Source organism: Homarus americanus, unplaced genomic scaffold (genome assembly GCF_018991925.1).
Source record: "Homarus americanus isolate GMGI-L3 unplaced genomic scaffold, GMGI_Hamer_2.0 scaffold55640, whole genome shotgun sequence".
In the NCBI taxonomy this organism is placed as follows: Eukaryota; Metazoa; Arthropoda; class Malacostraca; order Decapoda; family Nephropidae; genus Homarus; species Homarus americanus.
This window is the reverse complement of record NW_024713650.1, coordinates 6,164,086-6,177,124: the sequence shown is the minus strand read 5'-3', so window position 1 is coordinate 6,177,124 and position 13,039 is coordinate 6,164,086. Positions and strand designations below refer to the sequence as shown.

General features: G+C 41.6%; 1 protein-coding gene across 1 annotated transcript in view; it reads right to left on the bottom strand.

The window, feature by feature from the left end:
- Positions 1 to 9,246, bottom strand: part of LOC121874546 (cholesterol transporter ABCA5-like) — an 84,978-nt gene extending 75,732 nt beyond the window's left edge. Inside the window, exons 1-4 of the mRNA XM_042378732.1 lie at positions 9,122 to 9,246; positions 8,279 to 8,396; positions 6,637 to 6,729; positions 2,346 to 2,513 (exon numbers count right to left, since the gene is read on the bottom strand). Coding sequence (XP_042234666.1) covers positions 2,346 to 2,513; positions 6,637 to 6,729; positions 8,279 to 8,396; positions 9,122 to 9,246 — 504 coding nt within the window. The remainder of the gene's footprint in view (positions 1 to 2,345; positions 2,514 to 6,636; positions 6,730 to 8,278; positions 8,397 to 9,121) is intronic.
- Between the last annotated feature and the right edge of the window lie 3,793 nt (positions 9,247 to 13,039).

Here is a 13,039-nt window from a genome sequence, read left to right as displayed (position 1 = left end):
CCTCACTATGGTGGTACAGTGTTAACAGAGGTATTGGTCACCTCACTATGGTGGTACAGTGTTAACAGAGTGTGGTCACCTCACTATGGTAGTACAGTGTTACAGAGGTACTGAGTCACCTCCTATGGTAGTACAGTGTTAACAGAGGTGATGCCTCACTATGGTGGTACAGTGTTAACAGAGTACTGGTCACCTCACTATAGTAGTACAGTGTTAACAGAGTTTGGTACCTCACTATGGTGGTACAGTGTTAACAGAGGTACTGGTCACCTCACTATGGTAAGTACAGTGTTAACAGAAGTGCTGGTCACCTCACTATGGTGGTACAGTGTTAACAAGTATTGGTCACCTCACTATGGTAGTACAGTGTTAACAGAGGTACTGGTCACCTCACTATGGTAGTACAGTGTTAACAGAGGTATTGGTCACCTCACTATGGTGGTACAGTGTTAACAGAACTAGTCCTCACTATGGTAGTACAGTGTTAACAGAGGTACTGGTCACCTCACTATGGTGGTACAGTGGCTAACAGAGGTATTGGTCACCTCACTATGGTAGTACAGTGTTAACAGAGGTACTGGTCACCTCACTATGGTAGTCGAGTGTTAACAGAGTGGGTCACCTCACTATGGTGGTACAGTGTTAACAGAGGTACTGGTCACCTCACTATGGTAGTACAGTGTTAACAGAGGTATTGGTCACCTCCCACTATGGTAGTACAGTGTTAACAGAGGTACTGGTCCTCACTATGGTGGTACAGTGTTAACAGAGTATTGGTCACCTCACTATGGTAGTACAGTGTTAACAGGGTACTGGTCACCTCACTATGGTAGTACAGTGTTAACAGAGGTTTGGTCACTCACTATGGTAGTACAGTGTTAACAGAGGTACTGGTCACCTCACTATGGTGGTACAGTGTTAACAGAGGTACTGGTCACCTCACTATGGTGGTACAGTGTTAACAGAGGTATTGGTCACCTCACTATGTTAGTACAGTGTTAACAGAGGACTGGTCACCTCACTATTGGTACAGTGTTAACAGAGGTATTAATCACTCACTATGGTAGTACAGTGTTAACAGAGTACTGGTCACTCACTATGGTAGTACAGTGTTAACAAGATATTTGGTACCTCACTATGGTAGTACAGTGTTAACAGAGTACTGGTCACCTCTATGGTAGTACAGTGCAGAGGTACTGGTCACCTCACTATGGTAGTACAGTGTTAACAGAAGGTGCTGGTCACCTCACTATGGTGGTACAGTGTTAACAGAGGTACTGGTCACCTCACTATGGTGGTACAGTGTTAACAGAGGTACTGGTCACCTCACTATGGTGGTACAGTGTTAACAGAGGTACTGGTCACCTCACTATGGTGGTACAGTGTTAACAGAGGTACTGGTCACCTCACTATGGTGGTACAGTGTTAACAGAGGTACTGGTCACCTCACTATGGTGGTACAGTGTTAACAGAGGTACTGGTCACCTCACTATGGTGGTACAGTGTTAACAGAGGTACTGGTCACCTCACTATGGTAGTACAGTGTTAACAGAGGTATTGGTCACCTCACTATGGTGGTACAGTGTTAACAGAGGTACTGGTCACCTCACTATGTTCATGACAGTAATATCTCCTTTAGCCGGAATCCCTCAAACCCGGAACTCTTCAATAGCCAGAATTGAAATTTTCTCGGAAAATCGTTCCCAAAGCCGTAAATTTACGGAAAACTCCGGCTTTGGGAACGATTTTCCGAGGGGCACATTTTCTGGAAAATTCCAAGAAAATTTTCTCGATACCCTGAAATTTCCGGGATGGGGGAGTTTTTTCCGAGTTTGCGAGATGAAAATGAGGCACATTTTCTAGAAATTATGAGAAATATTTACCGTCACTCGGAAAAATTACGGGTATGAGGGATTTTTTCCGGCTTTGAGAGAGTCGTCTCGTTACCCGGAAATCTCTCATTCCCAGAAGTGCTCTGTACCAATTGTTCCGGCTAACGGAGATATCACCGCACTGTACATTGATCTATATGAGAATACTTCACTTGTTCTCCTGTTTCTTGGAGTTCTACACAGCCCTGACAGCCCCCATGGCTGATTGAGGTAGTGCAAACATCAGTCTTCGTGTACAGTATCGTAAAGAAGGTGGTTGTTGTGACGAAGCTGGAGAAAGGCGTCTCAGTGAGAAAGCTAACCGAGGAGAATGAGGCGGGCAGGTATGTACTATTTAAAGAACCAGAAGGAGCAAAGTCTTCGCTGAGTGATCGCCCACGAGGTTATGGACGGCTTAGCCTTTAAAGGTGATGGTTAAAAAGTACTGGATAAGGTTACTTCACCACTACTCACCTCTCTGTCATACACACATTCAATGCCAAGCCCAGCAGAAATAATGGTGAAGGTAAGACCAATCATCATAGGTGCTGTAAATGTTGTGGCATCAAATTTTAGTGCCCCTCTGACGGCTGGTAGAGACTGAGACGATGTATTGATCATATCCTTCTCACCAAACGATCTGAAATAAAGATAAAAATAATTAATAGATAGATATTGTATGATATGGACACGAAGTAGTACCTTAAGCTGTGTATTATTATATTACTCTTATATTACTCTATTAATTTTGTATAGTAAGTATTGCAGAACATGTATTAATTCTATGTAATATTTCCGTTTATTGTGCACCATATAATGTATATAAATTATCATATTTATACTTTATGTATTCAGCTTGTGAATGCTGGCATCTGTACATCCCAGGGCGCAGTAATACATAGAGAGAGTGAAGACAGCCAGTCCTTGTGGTGCGGACGCGAGCTTCTTGGTCCCCTTGTATATATCTCCCGTACGAGAATAGAACCTACTTTTAAGATAACAAGTGTTTGTGTATACCCTCAGTAGTATAGAACATTTTGGAGGTATCAAGACGAACGTCAGAGATATATAGACAGACAGACAGACAGACAGACAGACAGACAGACAGACAGACAGACAGACAGACAGTCAGTCAAAGACAGACAGACAGATAGATAGACAGAGACAGATAGATTGTGACAATATTAATTTGAAAAGAATTGAAACAAGTACTGTACTGACAATACAGTATTTCCTTATTTAACGTTGCCCCCAGTAGCGTTGATTCGTTATAACGTCGCTACTCTCTAGATACCAATACTGTACGTAATTCGGTTAACGTCCCGACGACTCAAGATAACGTAATTTTTAGCGCCGTCATGGACTACTTTGTAAGGCGCATCACCCTCTCTCATCTTGGCATGCTACCTCTCACTCACGGAACGACACAGCGTCCCCAAGCGTTGTCAGTCTTTGTCAGGCTACCACAGTGTTCATGCGTGTTGAAGTGTTTTTGCTCTAAAACTGTACTCTAACCATTCGAAATGGCTTCCAAGCACCCATCAAGTGGTACTGATGCTAGTGTAGTGAAGAGGCAACGTAAGACCATTAGCTTTGCCTCAAAAATGGAGGTTTTAAACCATATTGAAAAAGGGGAACGTGGGGCGGACATAGCTGGTGCTCTAGGTCTAACCCCCACAACAGTGGGTATTGTCCGGTAACATGGACAAGATTAAGGTTAGTGCTGGAAGTGGTAGTTCTCTGAGTGCAACAAAGACAAGTCGCACTCAAAGTACCGTGATTGAAAATGTGGAAAAGATGCTGGCAATGGAGGACGAGAATCAATGCAATGCCCCTGTGAGCCTTATGGTTATCCAGCATAAGGCCAGATCCTTGTTTGACGACTTAAAGGCAGAAGAGGGTGAAGGATCGAAGGAAGAGACCTTTATGGCCAGCCGAGGATGGGGCAGCAGAGGGTGAAGGATCGAAGGAAGAGACCTTTATGGCCAGCCAAGGATGGGGCAGCAGAGGGTGAAGGATCGAAGGAAGAGACCTTTATGGCCAGCCGAGGATGGGGCAGCAGAGGGTGAAGGATCGAAGGAAGAGACCTTTATGGCCAGCCGAGGATGGGGCAGCAGAGGGTGAAGGATCGAAGGAAGAGACCTTTATGGCCAGCCAAGGATGGGGCAGCAGAGGGTGAAGGATCGAAGGAAGAGACCTTTATGGCCAGCCAAGGATGGTTTCAATTATTTAAGCGTCGGTATAACTTCCACAACATAAAGATGACTGGTGAAGCTGCCAGTTCAGATACGGTTGCTGCCGAGACATTCCCGCCAGAAGTCAAAAACATCACCGAAGCAAGTCTTCAATGTGGATGAGACTGGTCTGTTTTGGAGGAGGATGCCTGAGAGGACCTATATCTCCAAGGAGGAGAAAAGAGCGCCAGGTTATAAAGCGGCAAAAGACCGCTTGACGCTGTTGTTTGGCACAGAAGCTGCCGGCGAATTCATACACTTGCAATACACCACAGCTGCACCAGGGAGGTATACAACACCCTGTGATCATACAGCTGCAGTACACCACAGCTGCATCAGGGAGGTACACAACACCCTGTGATAATACAGCTGTAGTACACCACAGCTGCAGTACACCACAGCTGCAGTACACCACAGTGTCTTGTAATATAACTTCCCAAAATAACATATTCTCTCAAAGAGTAAATCTTTTGTCAAGTATTATATAATATTGAGGGTGGTGTGTGAGTTGTGGTGTGTGAGTTGTGGTGTGTGAGTTGTGGTGTGTGAGTTGTGGTGTGTGAGTTGTGGTGTGTGAGTTGTGGTGTGTGAGTTGTGGTGTGTGAGTTGTGGTGTGTGAGTTGTGGTGTGTGAGTTGTGGTGTGAGGGTTGTGGTGTGTGAGTTGTGGTGTGTGAGTTGTGGTGTGTGAGTTGTGGTGTGTGGGTTGTGGTTGTGTGAGTTGTGTGGTGTGTGAGGTTGTGGTGTGAGAGTTGTAGTTGTTGTGGTGTGAGAGTTGTGGTGTGTGAGTTGTGGTGTGTGAGTTGTGGTGTAAGAGTTGTGGTGAATAATAACATTTAGTCCGGACAACCATTACTAACTCAGTCTAAAATAGTCTATATTTAAAAGTTCTTTGTATAACACAGTACTGTACTAGACCAACACTAGTAGTATAACACAGTACTGTACCCCAGACCAACACTAGTAGTATAACACAGTACTGTACCCCAGACCAACACTAGTAGTATAACACAGTACTGTACCCCAGACCAACACTTATAGTATAACACAGTACTGTACCCCAGACCAACACTAGTAGTATAACACACACTGAACAAACACTGATCCGACCCTTAGTAGTATAGCATATGTGCTACCCAGACCAACACTAGTAGTATAACACAGTACTGCTCTGACCAACACTAGTAGTATAACACAATTGTACCCAGACAACACTAGTAGTATAAAATAGTACTGAACCAACACTATAGTATAACACAGTACTGTACCGACCAACACTATAAGTATAACACAGTACTTACTAGACCAACACTAGTAGTATAACACAGTACTGTACCCCAGACCAACACTAGTAATAATACAACACAATGTAAGACCAACACTAATGAAGTATAACGTTATAGCCACCAGACCCTTACTAGTAGTATAACACAGTGCCTTTAGACACTGTAGTAAACTATACCCCAGACCAACACTAGTGGTACACAATTATACCCAATAACACTATGTATCAATACTACATAACACTAGTACTACTGTAACACAGTAACTACAAATAATACTCATAACACAGTACTGCCCCAGACCAACACTAGTAGTATAACTCAGTACCAACCCAGACCAACACTAGTAGTATAACACAGTACTGTACCCCAGACCAACACTAGTAGCATAACACATTTCTGCCCCCAGACCAACACTAGTAGTATAACACAGTACCTTTGAACAACACGTAGTATAACACAGTACTGACCCCAGACTGAACAATAATAACACAATTACCATACGACCAACACTAGTAGTATAACACAGTACTGTACCCCAGACCAACAAGTAGTATAACGTACTGTACCCAGACCAACACTAGTAGTATAACGCAGTACCCCCAGACCAACATAGTAGTCTATACACGAAACAGTAGTATAACTCCAACCTACTGAATAGCTAGTATAACACAGTACTATTACTGACCAACACTAGTAATGCCTACAGTACTGTACCCAGACCAACACTAGTAGTATAACACAGTACTGCACCCAGACCAACACTAGTAGTAAAAACACAGTACTGTACCCCCCAGAACTAGCACTGGCAGCACTAGTTTGCTGAACAGCAACGTAGTACAACACAGTACAAACCCCAGACCAACACTAGTAAAAACACAGTACTGTAATAACACTAGTAAGTATAACACAGTACTGTACTCAGACCAACACTAGTAGTATAAGACAGTACTGTACCCCAGACCAACACCAATAGCACAACACAGTACACCCCAGACCAACACTAGTAGTATAACACAGTACTATTGAACCCCAACAGTAGTAGTATAACATTACCTTTAGACCAACACTAGTAGTATAACACAGTTCTACACAGACCAACACAAGTAGTATAACACAGTGCACATACCCCAGACCAACAGTAGTAGTATAACACAATTACTGTACCCCAGACCAACACTAGTAGTATAACACAGTACTATACCCCAGACCAACACTAGTAGCCCATCAAGAATGTTTATGAACTCACCTAATATGGCATTACTGATGAGGTTGATGACTATCGGAATGGAATCAGCGTATGTGTCGTTGAAGAGCACCTCCAAGTTTACTTGTTTCTGGTTCTGAAATAAAGTTGACATAAAACTAGTACAGTAAACATTATACTGGTATAAGTTACTGACAACGGCCAAAACCATATTCACCTTTCCATAAAAAACTGGTTGGGCTCTGTTGATTCAAACATGCAAATAATTATCTCACACCAACTGGGGCCCTCACACTAGTTTGGCAGCCAGAGGGTGAACCTGGTAGTGTTAGCACTATGTTTCTTTCATGTTTTTAATGTCTCGGTGTTCTGAATCAAAATCAGTTGATGCCCAGCAATGGCATCAATACGATAATTGTCTAATTGATACCAATACATCAATACTGTACTATAGATGATTAAGCATATCCATACATCAATACACAATACATCAATACTACTTTACACATAGATGATTAAAATGATATCCATACTTTAGTATTAGAAAAAATAAATTCCATATATGTAATTTGTAATTTTGGTATTGATTATAATACAAACAATGAACACAACAGAAAAGTGTAACTGATGATCTCCAAAAGCATGTGACCTACCTTCCAAGATATAATATTAATGAACCTAGTAAATTAATAATTATTGCCTTTCAAGAGAGACCAGTTCACCAAACACCTTATGTGATAGTCTACTTCTCTTTGAAGAGTGAATGTAGTCCACACGAATAAGAGGGTGTTGTATGTCATAAAACTTTCACAATTCCCGGTACTGAAGTAGTGAGGACAACGCATTGGTTGGAGTCCCGGTTTTTAACACCTCCACTCAGATGAGCCTTCATCTGGAGTGACAGTGGTTGAAGCACATTCATATTCAAAACATCTCAACTTTCATCAGATACATTGTCCTCTGCTCATCATCATGACTTGTGCTGAGTGTGCATGTTGAATGTTCACCCAGATTTTTAACGGCATTCACCAACATTTCTTGAACTCGTTTCATTATGATGCCTGTATTGTATTTCTAGTTATTGTCAACCATCTTAACTTGAGCTAGGGTTTGATACGCTCATTCCCAAATGGCTGATTACTGTCATGAGAATCATCGAGGCTCATAATGTCTTAAGGGTTTAGAGAAGCCTGATGCAACTGGAGAGGAGTTGACAGTGACTTAATAAGTGCTGAATTAAAGTCGCTCCATTTCTCTACCGCGAGGCGTGGGGAGGATGCATGCTGAAGCACTGTTTGTCTGATTACAACCTGTAGACCTAATGCAAGGGTTGCAGTACAGTGACAATCTTCGATGAAGGTTGACAAGCCAAGCGAGACATTGTTTTATTTAGTTAATCCTTGTGCTTTAAAAGAAAAGATAAGCTGTCAAGATGGAGATATCATGGCACATGGTAATCTTAACTGACAGTTCAGTGTTTCCTTGATGATTTTGCAGATTTTGGTCTGCCAGAATAAGTTCAGAGGGCAGAACACTTACTCCTAACACTATGAAGCTTAGAGTGTGATCCTTATCACAGACTTAGCATCAGTGGTGCAGACAAGACTAATGGTATGGCATCTCAGGTGTGTGGGAAGAACTATCTCTTCTGCATAAACAACTTCAATGTGTAAATTGGAAAATACAAAATCATCTTCAGAGTTGTCCTGGTCACAGCCATAGAATTCTCTTAGCTCCTCATCTTTGGTGTATTCTTGTGCTAGAGGGACACTAATTCCATATTCTTTGGCCTTCCAAAGTTCTCTGTTGTCAGTGACAGTATACTTATCTTGCTCTGATCAATCATCCTCTCTACTGTCCCAAGCGTTACTGCCCAAATCTGACATCTGTATCTCCTGTACACAAAAATCAATACAATAAGGTGTAATTTCCACTCATTTCATCCCAAACATTGGATAAGGCTAATGGCTATGACTGGAAAACCCCTCAATTGCAACTGTAAGCTGACAGGGAATCAGTCCTGTCCATGTTGTATTGTAGGAATGCCGACTCTCCACACCAAGAGATCACTACACATATGTGGATAGTTCATGAAACACAAGTCAACTTGCATGATGGATTGACTCATTAATAAGTAATACAGTATAAAATAAAGAATTTTCAGAATTTTTTGGGGATAAACACATAGAGTATAAAAATTCGGAGATTTACCTCTATTTTACTAAAAAAATGAAAAACTGGTATACAGCTGAAAATTTGGGATAAATTGAGACTTTGGGTAGTATCTGGCAGCACTGTGAAGGGACAGGCAAGAATAGTCTGTTCAATTCAGCCCGTCACCCTCAACCTCAACCTCCAGCTGTAGTTTATAGTTTGAGGCGTAACATACAAACACAAATAATAAATAATATGCGTATATGTTTTTACTATATGATATAAATGTAAATATTAGATCTTTCAACTATTATATTAAATATAACATAATTATATTTATGAAAAAAATAAAGTAATGTGCTTTTTTTCAATACCTTTCAGAAAAGGTCCTAGCAATACCTACAGTGATACTTTCATTGAGCAGCGAAGGCAATACCGATTCAAAAGGATCAATTGATACAGGTATCACGATACTGCCCATCTCTGATGATCGATGCATCCTTGAACCAGGTTATTACCCACAGTATGGCACCCATCAAAAGGGTTTCATTTCAGTGTCCTGTGACTGTTCAATTAAAGTTCCCTTTTCAAGATAGAATTTTGTTAGTGTGATTTTCACATTTCAATGTTCATCAAACAATGCCGCTTTAGTTTAGTTCTGTCTCATCTTTACTCTGCCTTCATCATCAGATATCACTTGGTATACAGCTTCTTCTTTGTTGACATGAAGATATTATAAAAAATATTACAGCTAAATTACAGACACTTTGTAGGATAAATAAAAATTACGTCTCGTCTATCTCCAGACGATACTCATCCTCGGGTACAGAGTAAAGAAAGATTTGTTGATCGACAATTAAATGATGACAATAGTTTGTAGAACTTATGGTTTTTTACCAACTACTATGTGCTATTTTTAAAAATCAATTCAAATTAATAAGTCCACATTTTTATTGAAAAATATATGCACTGGACTTAAAAACATATGTTTGGGCACCAAAATCTTCAAGAACAGATGATTTATAGTAAAAAAATGCCAGTTTTCTGCTCTGGCTGTACCATCTTGAATTTCTTAAATTCTAGGATGCCAAAGTGACATCATCTGGATACTGATTCAGGACACTCAGAAGACACCAAAAACATTATGTGGGCGCTACTTCCAGGTTAGGTGAAAAATCAGGGTTTGGCTACTGGACTACTGTACACTGTGTGTAAGTGGCAGAGAACAGGGCCTCCACACACACTCCTCCGTCATGGTGATGAGTAACTAGGCTCTCTTTTAACACACTTTATGGTATTTAAATAACAACTCTGATTGTACTCTATTAATAATAAGATAAAATATATAATTTTCTCCATTATCAAAGTATCTCGGAACTTAATATCTTAAGAAACAAGAACTATTAGCAAATGGGCCGACCAACTCCCCAAATGTGCCTGTTGCTCACGGAGGAGACCGAAACCTTTGACTCAGACAGTACGGCACTGGAATTAGAAACACTTAAATATATCATCAGCAGACAGACAACTTACGCAGTGCCTGTTGAAAAGTTGGCAACATTCAAGGCCGTCATGTGTGCCTCAGGTTGCCTCAGGTCTGAATAGTTGCCTGTGTAGTCATCAACTGCCATATTAACAGACTCAAATGTTGACTCTAAAAATGTCAGATTGTCATCCGAGCCATTATGCAACAGTGCACCAGCAGGTTTAGTTCCATATATTTCTGGAATGAAGAAACATTACTGTATAGACAAACATATATTTAGTTATGTTAGATGTCCTCCTCTGTGTTATTGTACAGGCATTAACCAAGACTGTATGCAAATAACATGGATCACATGCAATGGTGTAATTTCAATGTACCATCTGACAGTATTTGTATGGAATGTCTCCGTGACTCTACCAGGTAACACAGTGACCTGATACAATAATAATGGTTGATGTTAAAAACTGATGGTGTGTGGATGGGTGACTCTTATCTGCTGTATTACTATTCTTGAGGCTCTTCTCCTCTGTTACATTACTACATGTAGGAAGGGCAATAAACAGATGAAAGGTTCTACAAAATACTACATTACCAAGGAAGGGCAATACAAGGGAAAGGTTCTACAAAATACAACATTAACACCAGGTTGTGAATATGGATTAACTTACTTGGAACTAGGGGCAGCAGTTCATCAGTTGGTAACTGTATTTTCTGACCATTAGCCAAGGCTATTGATCCAGCGACAAAGGCAAGTGGCAGAACAACCAGGAAGAAGACGGCTCCTATTTCCCGAGAGACGCCAAGGAAGCAATTACCAGGGCCTTAAATGCTCTCCACGAATCTTGCCTGATGTATGGACAAAGGATCACATTAGTATAACTCTTGTTGGTACATAAAGGACACCAGTTTGATACACTGAACCTTATTAATAATCTCTTTTGTTGATATATTGCATTTATAAGTAGAGTACAGCCCTCGTTTTTTTTTTTTTTTTAAGTGTTTAAAACCAAGTGCCGTGCCAGTGCAAATACTGGAGACACACACTTCCCCAGGACCAAGGAGTAGGACGAGTTTGGCTGACCTCACAACAGGCACCATCTTGCATCCCAGCATTAGAGAGTGGGCATGTTAGAGTGCAGTCAAATTATTTTGCAGCAAATACAGTACTGCATAATAGTGTTCATATTACAGGTTGACATGTGCAATGTATCCTGCAGAGTGCTGGACTGATCACCACTCAATTATGAGTATACTCCGCCTTCTAATCTGCCCAAAAACACATAAACAAAGATCTAATAAGAAATGGTTAAATTGTGCTGTGTTGAAGAACAATAATACACGCAGTGACCTTCGGCCTTGGCTGAGAACCTAACTAGCATAGAGCCCCTCCTGAACCATAATAACTCCTTAGATGAAATATGAGCCTCCTTGAGTACTCTACAAGACAGCAGTCAATACCATTGGCTTCAGAGACGAGAAACACCAAAACTTGCTTGTTGAAAATTGCCGTGGAAATAACCACTCTTTCAGAGAAGATGCACAAGGCGCACATTGCCTCTCACATTAACCCATCATCTGAAGGGCTGAAGAAACAATGGCAAAGCCTTAGAGCAGAGGTACAAAACACTTTAAGGATTCTACAAAGGCACAAGAGATACAATCGTATGCAGATACTAGTGATATGCATAACTTTTATGGTGCAGTGAAGACCATCTATGGCCCAAAGAACTATTCGTGACACCCCTCAAATCTGCTGATGGCACAACTCTTATTGAAAGGACCAAAACACTATCGGGCTCTACTCAACCGACCTAATCAAGGCGACCTCTCAGTATTGGATCAACTTCTTACCTAACCCATGATACAAGGACTTTAGCTCCCACCAACCTTCTCTGAGTTTACCTTGGCTGTCACACCCATGGAGAATAACAAGAACCCTGGCCCTGGAAGGATACAAGCTTAGCCACAATATATATAAACAGGTGGGGGACAAATCGATCTGTGGCATTAGGAGGGGCATTTCGCTACTGGCCGTGGCTGGTAAGGTCTTGGCCAGAGTGATGCTATATACTGGAACGTAACATCTCTAAATGTGAACTCCGAATCCGGGTCAAGAAACGCCAAAAGCCGTGAAGAAGAGGATTGTCCCGGCTCTCACCAATAGTGTTGCCAGAACTCATCATCTCACCCACCTGTCCATCACTCACCCACCACTGTGTCACCAACCATCATCTCACCCACCACTGTTGTCACCCTCAACTCATCATCTCACCCACCACTGTTGTCACCCTCAACTCATCATCTCTCACCCACCACTGTTGTCACCTCAACTATCATCTCTCACCCACCACTGTTGTCACTCCTCAACTCATCATCTCTCACCCACCACTGTTGCCTCCTCAACTCATCATCTCTCACCACCACTGTTGTCACCCTCAACTCATCATCTCTCACCCACCACTGTTGTCACCAACTCATCATTCTCACCCACCACTGTTGTCACCTCAACTCATCATCTCTCACCCACCACTGTTGTCACTCCTCAACTCATCATCTCTCACCCACCACTGTTGTCACTCCTCAACTCATCATCTCTCACCCACCACTGTTGTCACTCCTCAACTCATCATCTCTCACCCACCACTGTTGTCACTCCTCAAGAGGGCTGGTACTGGATCTGTCTTGAGCACTCAGTAAATAATATTGTAATGTATTCATCAGCACTTAATAAATATTATTGTACTACAGTATAATGCTTACTACTTAACACATGAATAAAGGCCAGAAAATACTATATAAATGTGGC